The sequence below is a fragment of the Cervus canadensis genome, chromosome 26, assembly GCF_019320065.1.
Source record: "Cervus canadensis isolate Bull #8, Minnesota chromosome 26, ASM1932006v1, whole genome shotgun sequence".
Classification (NCBI taxonomy): Eukaryota; Metazoa; Chordata; class Mammalia; order Artiodactyla; family Cervidae; genus Cervus; species Cervus canadensis.
In genome coordinates, this window is record NC_057411.1 from 25,860,943 (window position 1) to 25,870,661 (window position 9,719).

General features: G+C 41.5%; 1 protein-coding gene across 1 annotated transcript; it reads left to right on the forward strand.

The window, feature by feature from the left end:
* Positions 1-7,242: 7,242 nt before the first annotated feature.
* LOC122428204 (platelet factor 4-like) lies at positions 7,243-8,430 on the forward strand. The gene is made up of 3 exons (XM_043448042.1): positions 7,243-7,504; positions 7,766-7,931; positions 8,077-8,430. The coding sequence occupies exons 1-3, from the start codon at positions 7,309-7,311 to the stop codon at positions 8,162-8,164; spliced, it is 450 nt and encodes a 149-aa protein (XP_043303977.1). The 5' UTR covers positions 7,243-7,308; the 3' UTR covers positions 8,165-8,430.
* The last annotated feature ends 1,289 nt before the right edge of the window (positions 8,431-9,719 follow it).

Genomic DNA, 9,719 nt, shown 5'->3' on the forward strand with positions numbered 1-9,719 from the left:
GGCTTGTTTCAAAATACAATATATGATTTACTCCCTTACTCTTGGCTAAATGTGGTAATGTGTTTAGCATTTCTTTCTTTAAAAGTTTCTTTCCAAATACATTTGTCTTAACTTATCGTGCTCCACTGTACTGATAGACTAGACATGACCACGAGGATTCCATAATGGTCAGTGATATTAGAAACCATACAGAGCCCAGCATGGAGCACTTGCTCAATAAATGTTTATTAATACATTTAGGGATTTAATAGATTTTTCACGGTGTTAGTCCTAGGGTGTCTTGTTTCAAAACATCATCTGAAAGATTTTTCCTGTGTTTACTTTAGCCTTCAAACCCTAATAATAATAAAATTGTAGAATGTGAGTCTTGTGAGCAGTGGTTATTTACTTTAAAGTAGACACATTTAATACCAGTAGAGCAAACAATAAGTGATGGCATATGATATCATATATATCTTCAATGATACAGTATTTTTAATAATAACAACAGATTCTCCTTGGTGTTGAAGATTTTACCCCAACATGTTTGTACATTTTTGCTTACTTAATATCTACATGGTTACATTTTTTGTATTACAATCAGCCTTGCAAATAAGGACAAAAGAGAATTTAAACTTTACCAGACTACTAATTATTATCTTATAGTCAACAGAATTTCTTTCACTCTAATCCCTTAAAATATACCCATAATATTCTTACAGAAGTATTAACATAAAATCAAACTTATTATTGCTTTGTTGTCATATATTATTACTTTTAACAGAATTATTAGGGGAAAAGCCTTAATTATCTTTTTATTTCTTAGACACTTTGGTATTTAACAATATGGACAACAAAATTCACTAGTTGATGATTTGTACTGTTTTTAATGTACTATAGGAATAGCTAAACTTTATTAATAACTATTGATATTATTATATTAATAACAATATTAATATACTAGAGAAAATAATTGTTCTGCATGCATTATAATTAAATGGTTGTAAAGAATTAAATTCTTACAAGATAGCTATGATGTGGTTAAGAGCACATCCTCTAAAGAGAGAAAAACTGGGTAACTTAGTCCACCACTTACGAGCAGTGTAACTTTGGTCAGGTTGCATAAACTGTGCCTTATTTCTTCATTTCTAAAATGGCATAATAATATTGCTTATCTTATGGAGTTGATGTGAAAATTAAGAGCTAATAAATTCAAAGTGCTGAAAATAATCCATGTCACACAATAATCCATAGGCCAATGTTAGTATTTATTATTATTATAATTAGCATCCCCAGTGCTACAAGGAGAAGGCAATGGCACCCCACTCTGGTACTCTTGCCTGGAAAATCCCACGGACGGAGGAGCCTGGTGGCCTGCAGGCCATGGGGTCACTAAGAGTTGGACATGACTGAGCGACTTCACTTTCACTTTTCACTTTCATGCATTGAAGAAGGAAATGGCAACCCACTCTGTGTTCTTGCCTGGAGAATCCCAGGGACGGGGGAGCCTGGTGGGCTCCCGTCTATGGGGTCGCACAGAGTCGGACATGACTGAAGCGACTTAGCAGCAGCAGCAACAGCAGTGCTACGGAGAAGAAAATCGAAGTTCAGAGAAATTAGGAAATTTGCCTCAGAATCAAATAACTAAGTAGGTGACAGGGGGATGATTTGAAACTGTGCTAGTAACTACAACATCTTATCACTTTGCTTGATTTTTCTTTCTCTAATGAAGAGATTATATTATGTTTCACATAATGTTATTGATACAGAAAATAAGACTTGATACATAAATAGCATACTAAACATCCTATGATGATTATAGGAGACATCAGTTCATCTACCCCAACCTGCACATAGTTTAAGGAGCGCTCATGTATGACGCATTTAGTTCACAATCTATGCATTATTAGGTTTCTTTTTATTATGTTCTCATCATTATAGATTTAATGTCTTGAATGTTTTGTGTACAAAATAAACACATTTATGAAGTAATAAGTAAGTAACTTATTAAGTAATAGTTAACAAATAATACACGTAAATAAACATATAATAAATAAAGCACTCAGGGTCATCAGTTCTTCACCAATAATTTAAAATAGCTCAGCATCTCATTCATCTCATTCATTTCTCTAGGATCTCCTACTGAAATCCAGGAAGGCCACCTCCTGAGACATGACATAGTTTTTACACTATGCTAATACCTCCTTCATTATGCATATGTCTTTTACTTTTGTGTGCACATATTGAATTATTCTATTTAGATGCAGAGAGAGAATGAATTGACTAACACTACTCCATGGGTTTCTTTACACTGCAAATATTGAAATCTGAGGGTCAGATTGTACAAATCCAGTATGTTGCCCACCCATACGCTAAACCACTCTTCTATCCATTCCCTCTGTGCTAACTCAAATGGCATCTCAAGTTGCAGTTCCGTAAATACATATGACTTACACCACACGCTGTACTGGCCATTGTGAAGATGCTGGGTAGTCAAAGACTATAAGTCATGGAGAATTGCCCTTGAAGAGATAACTGTCTGGTGGGAGATGCAGACAGGCTGACAAATAATTACAACCACATGAGTATAGAGGTATGCTCCTACTGCACAAAGAAACAGGCACTTGAACATGTCAAAGCCTCATCATTATCATTTTCAACATTCATCATCTTCACTAATGTAGTGCTTTATATTGAGTCCCTACCAGGGAGCTGGAGAAGCCAATGGCAACCCACTCTAGTATGCTTGCCTGGAGAATCCCATGGACAGAGGAGCCTGGTGGACTACAGTCCAGGGGGTCTCAAAGAGTTTGACATGACTGAGCGACTAACACTTTACTTTTCCTTTTAGCAGGGAGTTAGAATAGTGATAGACAATACTATCTCACAGCTCATGGAGCTTTTCATTTAGGAAGAAAAACCATTTTAAATACATTTATATATATATGCATGTCTTGTGTGAGTATCATGTGCGTGAGTTTATATGAGCTGTGGCAAACAGGAGAAGCAGTGGGTCTACATGACAACAAAAGGGAACATGAGTTGCTTTAGCTGTCAGGGAAGATGCCTAGGGGGAGGTAAGATTTCAGCTGACACCAGAAATATGAGTAGGACTTAGCTAGATGAAAGGACAGGTGGTGAGAGGTAAGAAAGCACATTCCAGGTCTAGGAATTCAACCGCACATCCCTGCAGAGGTCAGGTCCTGCCGAGCCTTAAGAGGTCCGCTTGGTCCATGCAGTGGGCTTCCAAGGCCCTTCACCACAGTTAATCAGTATGACAGAGAGTCTCTGGCTTTGAGATGAGGGTGTATTTTTCCCTAATCAAAACCAAACTCATTCTTTCTAAGGGAAGCGAAGATGGTCTTGAGGCAGGAGATAGAAGGGCCCCAGAGCAAAGAGCTAGAGTCTGTTTTCTATGGACTGATACCCCAAGACAGAAATAGCAAGAACACTGAAGGGAGGAGGCTGGGCCCTGCCCACATAGAAGATGAGAGGCCACATATTTCTCATTCTTTAAGTCAGGAGCACTCTCTGAACTCAGTTCAGTTCAGTCGCTCAGTCGTGTCTTTGCAGCCCCATGGACTGCAGCACGCCAGGCTTCCCTGTCCATCACCAACTCCCGGAGCTTGCTTAAACTCATGTCGTTGAGTCGGTGATGCCACCCAACTGTCTCCTCCTCTGTCATCTGCTTCTCCTCCTGCCTTCAATCTTTCCCAGCATCAGGGTCTTTTCAAATGAGTCGTTCTTTGCATCAAATGGCCAAAGTATTGGACCTTCAGCTTCAACATCAGTCCTTCCAATGAATATTCAGGACTGATTTCCTTTAGGATGAACTGGTTTGATCTCCTTGCTGCCGAACGGACTTTCAAGAGTCTTCTCCAATACCACAATTCAAAAGTATCAATTCTTTGGTGCTCAGCTTTCTTTATGGTCCAACTTTCACATCCATACATGACTACTGGAAAAACCATAGCTTTGACTAGACAGACCTTTGTCGGCAAAGTAATGTCTCTGCTTTTTAATATGCTGTCTAAGTCGGTCATAGCTTTTCTTCCAAGGAGCAAGCGTCTTTTAATTTCATTGCTGCAGGCACTATCTGCAGTGATTTTGGAGCCCAAGAAAATAAAGTCTCTCACTGTTTCCATTTTCTTCCCCATCTATTTGCCATGAAGTGATGGGACTGGATGCCGTGATTTTCATTTTTTGAATGTTGAGTTTTAAGCCAGCTTTTTCACTCTCCTCTTTTATTTTCATCAAGAGGCCTTTTAGTTCCACTCCTCTTTCTGTCATAAGGGTAGTGTCATGTGCATGTCTGAGATTATTGATATTTCTCCCGGCAATCTTGATCCCAGCTTGTGTTTCATCTAGTCTGGCATTTCTCATGATGTACTCTGAATATAAGTTAAATAAGCAGTGTGACAACATACAGCTTTGACGAACTCCTTCCCCAATTTGAAACCAGTCTGTTGTTCTATGTCCGGTTCTAACTGTTGCTTCTTGACCTGTATACAGATGTCCCAAGCAGCAAGTAAGGTGGTCTGATATTCCCATCTCTTGAAGAATTTTCCACAGTTTGTTGTGATCCACAGAGTCAAAGTCTTTAGCGTAGTCAATGAAGTAGAAATAGATGTTTTTCTGGAATTCTCTTGCTTTTTCTATGATCCAATGGATATTGGCAATTTGATCTCTGGTTCCTCTGCCTTTTCTAAATCCAGCTTGTACATCTGGGAGTTTTCAGTTCTCATACTGTTGAAACTTCACTTGGAGAATTTTGAGCATTACTTTGCTAGCATGTGAAATGAGCTCAATTGTGCAGTAGTCTGAACATTCTTTGGGATTGCCTTTCTTTAGGATTGGAAAGAAAACTGACCTCTTCCTGTCCTGTGGCCCCTGCTGAGTTTTCCAAATTTGCTGGTGTATTGAGTACAGCAATCTCACAACATCATCTTCTAGGATTTGAAATAGCTCAACTGGAATTCCATCACCTCCACTAGCTTTGTTCGTATTGATGCTTCCTAAGGCCCATTTGACTTCACATTCCAGGATGTCTAACTCTAGGTGAGTGGTCACAGCATCATGGCTCTCTGGGTCATGAAGATCTTATTTTGTATAATTCTATGTATTCTTGCTACCTCTTCTTAATATCTTCTGCTTTTGTTAGGTCCATACCGTTTCTGTCCTTTATTGTATCCATCTTTGCATGAAATGTCCCCTTGGTATCTCTAATTTTCATGAAAAGATCTCTAATCTTTCCCATTCTATTGTTTTCCTCTATTTCTTTGCGTTGTTCACTTAGGAAGTTTTTCTTATCTCTCCTTGCTGTTCTTTGGAACTCTGCATTCAGATGGATATATCTTTCCTTTTCTCCTTTGCCTTTCACTTCTCTTCTTTTGTCAGCTATTTGTAAGTCCTCCTCAAACAACTATTTTGCCTTTTTGCATTTCTTTTTCTTGAGGATGATTTTGATCACCGCCTCCTGGACAATGTTATGAACCTCCATCCATAGTTCTTCAGACACTGTGTCTAATCCCTTGAATCTATTTGTTACTTCCATTGTATAATCATAAGGGATTTGATTTAGGTCATACCTGAATGGTCTGGTGGTTTTCCCTACTTTCTTCAATTTCAGTCTGAATTTTGCAATAAGGAGTTCATGATCTGAGCCACAGTCATATACAGAAAGGCTCCTTGGAAGTCAAAAAGGGAGGAGGTGCCCTTCCATATTAAGTGATGCTAACTACCCATAGACATCTTCAGCAGAATCCATCTTGGTTAAGTGATGCATGCATACACTTGGGAGGATTCTGAGATATACCAAATACAGACTCTGAACCAGGAAAATAAAAATGATTGGCCAAAAGAAAACTGGAAGAAATGCCCTGTGTAAGTGATTTAAACTACCATGAGAGCAAGACTCTCTCATTGAGTCCATCTGTGTGTCTATCCACACATTCTCTACTCTTTTTTTTCCTCCTAAGAAACACTTCACTTGTTTCACTACTTTTCTTCTTTGTGGAAATTTTTTTGTGCAAAGCTGAAAAGCCAGTGCCTTGTCACTGACCACCTGTCTAGTGGCTAATATTTGGTGCTCTCCCCACCACCACCAGACCTTAATCTCTGGCCGGGAACTGAAACCCTACTTCTGAGGCCAGCAGAGATCAGTCCACATTGGTCCCTGAACGTTTTTGTGCAGGATTCTGGTGCATCTTTTCCACAGTGAGCTCCCAGAGGCTCTGTGTCCTCCTGAGATCACCACTGTTCCTGCCAACGGTGCAGCCCACCTCACCCTGTCCCCTGGTGGCAGCAGGGGCTAGAAGACCTGATCTCTCTCCTTGGTCTCTCTTCCAGGGTGAGCAAAATGAAGAAATACCTGGGCAGTAAAGTTCTTACAGAAAGAATGCATCCAAATATTCATGTTACAATTCTTCTTAGAATGAGAGGACTTATGAGGACAACAGATTTTGCTTCCTAGGATGTGTTGGTTGATGGTTGATAGAGCTGGGGAGATCCCATTCAAGAGACTGAGGAAGCTTTCCACATTCACCTAACTTCTGGAACCAAGTCCTCATCTAGAGACCCAAGTCAACTTTTTAGCAGCAGAACAAAACGCACATCTTGAAGACACACAGCTGCCAGTTTCAACTCAATGGTCATCCACAAGAAACAGAAGTGAAGGAGCAGTTCTTGAGGCAGTGAGGAGGCAGTTGGGAGAAGGAAACAGAAACTCCTGCTCCCAAATTGTGAAACAGTGACTGCAGAGTGAGTCTACTATTGCACATAACAAAGACAACAGACACTTTTAGGGACTTCCCTGGTGATCCAGCAGTTAAGAATCCACCTGCCAATGCAGGGGGTTACAGGTTCGACCCATGATCCAGGAAGATTCCACATGCTGCAGGGCAACTACCCACAATGCACTGCAACTACTCAAGCCCCTGTGTCTAGGGCTGGTGCTTTCCAACAAGAGAAGCCACTGTAATGAGAGGTTCCCCCAGCCCTGCAAGGAAGAGTAGCCCCTGCTTGCAATTGGCGAAAGCCCCTACATAGCAAGGGAAGATCTAGCACAGCCAATAAATAAATGAATAATAAAGACATTGTTATAAGGTTGAAGTACTGTTTCTAACTGTACCAATGGATGTGAATTCAAGGTGGGGGTTGGATCCTGCCACCAGCTCCCAGTAAGACTGCGGATCTCTGGGTTTTTTTCTTTTTTTCTCCCCTAATCTTGTCTGCCCAGAGCCCAGTTCTGCAGAAGTGTCCGTTTCCGCACCGCGGTTCCCCACCCTCCACCCCAAGCTTCCGAAGAAGCGGACGGACGGCGGGGATAAAATGGGTCTGGAGAGGGTGGGGAACCACGAGTCTGCGGAGCCCCAGTCCTGCTGCCCGCGCGCTGGCTCTCGGCTCCGGCGGGCACTCCTGAGCGCGATGAACCCGGCAGTCGGACCCCGCGCCTCCCGCCCGCGGTCCAGCCCGGGGCTGCTTCTCCTGGGGCTGCTGCTCCTGCCGGCCATCGCCCTCGCCCAAGGTGAGCGCTGACGGAAGCAGGGCAGGGAGAGGTCGGGGCTGCAGAGAGGCCGGGAAGTCCCGGGAACGGAGTCCGTAATCTCCGGATCCCAGCTAGGATTTCCCGAGCGTTCGCTCCGTGTGCCGGCGCGGTGCCACCTGCTGCCGGCTGCGCTTGATCACCTAGCCGGCAATGCTCTTTCAGAGGGATGTGGTTTGTGGATGAGGAAATGAAGGTCCAAGGCAGTGAGAAGATCCCCGAGGTCTCTCTGACTATTCACAGAGTCGTCATTCCCTGCCACCTTTGTCCCGCCCCCAGTGGACTCTGAAGGTGGAGAGGAGGATCTGCAATGCGTGTGCCTGAAGACCACTTCGGGGATTCACCCCAGGCACATCTCCAGCCTGGAAGTGATCGGGGCCGGGCTTCACTGCCCCAGCCCCCAACTGATGTGAGTCCTGGAATTTGCTGCTTTCGTGCCCACCCTCTGCTCCCCCCTTGCCCACCATCCCTCTAAGCCCTGCCGCCTCCCCGCCAGCCTAATTCTAAATCCAAACCCCGAGGACTGAAACGCACCCCTCTTCTTTCTCTGGCAGAGCTACGCTGAAGACGGGGAGGAAAATTTGCCTGGACCAACAGAATCCTCTGTATAAGAAAATCATCAAGAGGCTTTTGAAGAGTTAGCTGCCTAAATCTCTACTTTTGCTATAGAAAATGTTCTTTTTTTAAAAATTTTCAATCTACTTTTGGAAAACAAATCATCTGATGTTTTTATTATCCTTGAAACTCTACAAAAATAAAAGCAATGAAGTTTTGATAGTCAGTATGCCTCAATAAAGCAAAGAAATAACTTTGACATATCACAATTTCATATGAAGAAAAATCTCCAGAATTTTAAGCAAAAATATATTTTGAAAAGATTTGGTTTAATAAAAACTGGTTTTACTTAATATATGTTGGCTGATATAATTTGCATATTTCTGTGATTATATTTCTTAATAACTACTTATTTACTTATTAATGTCACATTAACTTTACCAATAAATAATAATTGCACTTAAACTTTCTGGGCTGCACGTCTAAAAAAAATTAAATATCGTGGACTCTGCTTTTATCTCCTTAAAATTTAAACTGCACCCGAGGATAGAAAATTGATAAAAATGAAACTAGAATTCCCTACTACTTAATGGAAATATATTCCAGAGCATGACATTAAAATATTTTACTCATTATTGGTCCTTTGATAATGTTGACATTTCACAAAAATGAAATGCTAAAAACAGTTCTTGGGGTCTTCCCTCGGAACCCAGTGGTTAAAACTCCACACTTCCAATGCAGGAGGCACTAGTTCAACCCTGGGTCAGGAAACTAAGATCCCACTTGTCGTGGGGCATGGCCCAAAAAAAGAAAATCAGTTCTTGTGCTCATGTTAATACTCGTAATAAATCCCACATCTGGCAAGCTTACAGAACTGGTTCTTATTACACTCCATTTAGATACCACGAGTTTTGCTCTGAGCAGGAAAATGTTTTTAATAGACATTTTCCTAAATATTCGCAGGTTCAGCAAAACCTTACTTGCAGTTTGTCACTGGCCCATGAGTCATATTGGAGGTATTGAGGTTGTGTGTTAAACAGTTGTGGAAATTAAGAGAGATACAGATGGTATTTTCATTTATTCTTTGAGAAGACACTACTATACTAAGGGAAGAAAAGATGGTGTTGAAAGATGGGTGCATTACCTTGCACCCATGTATGCAATATAATGGGTGCATTACAGAAGCAAGTTACCTTGCTTCTGTAACAAAGTACCAAAAAGACTAGTTTAAACAACACGGATTTGTTATCATACAGTTCTAGATGTCACAAGCCAAAAATGGGGCTTACAGGCTAATGGGAAAGTGTCCTCAGAGCTAAATTCCTTCTGGAGGTTCTAGGCAACAATCCATTTCCTCGACTTTCTCAGCTTCAAGAAGACACCTACATTCCACAACTCCTGGCACCTACCTCTGTCTTCAAACTACATCACTCGAACTTCTGCTTTTATTGTCCCCTCTGACCCTTCTACTTACACCCTGCTTGCCTCTTGAAAGGACCCTGTGAAATATTTTTTTTTTGCTCTATAAGGTGACATGTTCACAAGGTTCTAGAGGTTAGGATATGGAAATCCTACCATAATGGGCAAGGAAGCAGCATTGGTTGAAGCAGGAGAAAGCTACAGACCTTTACCCATGACCTAA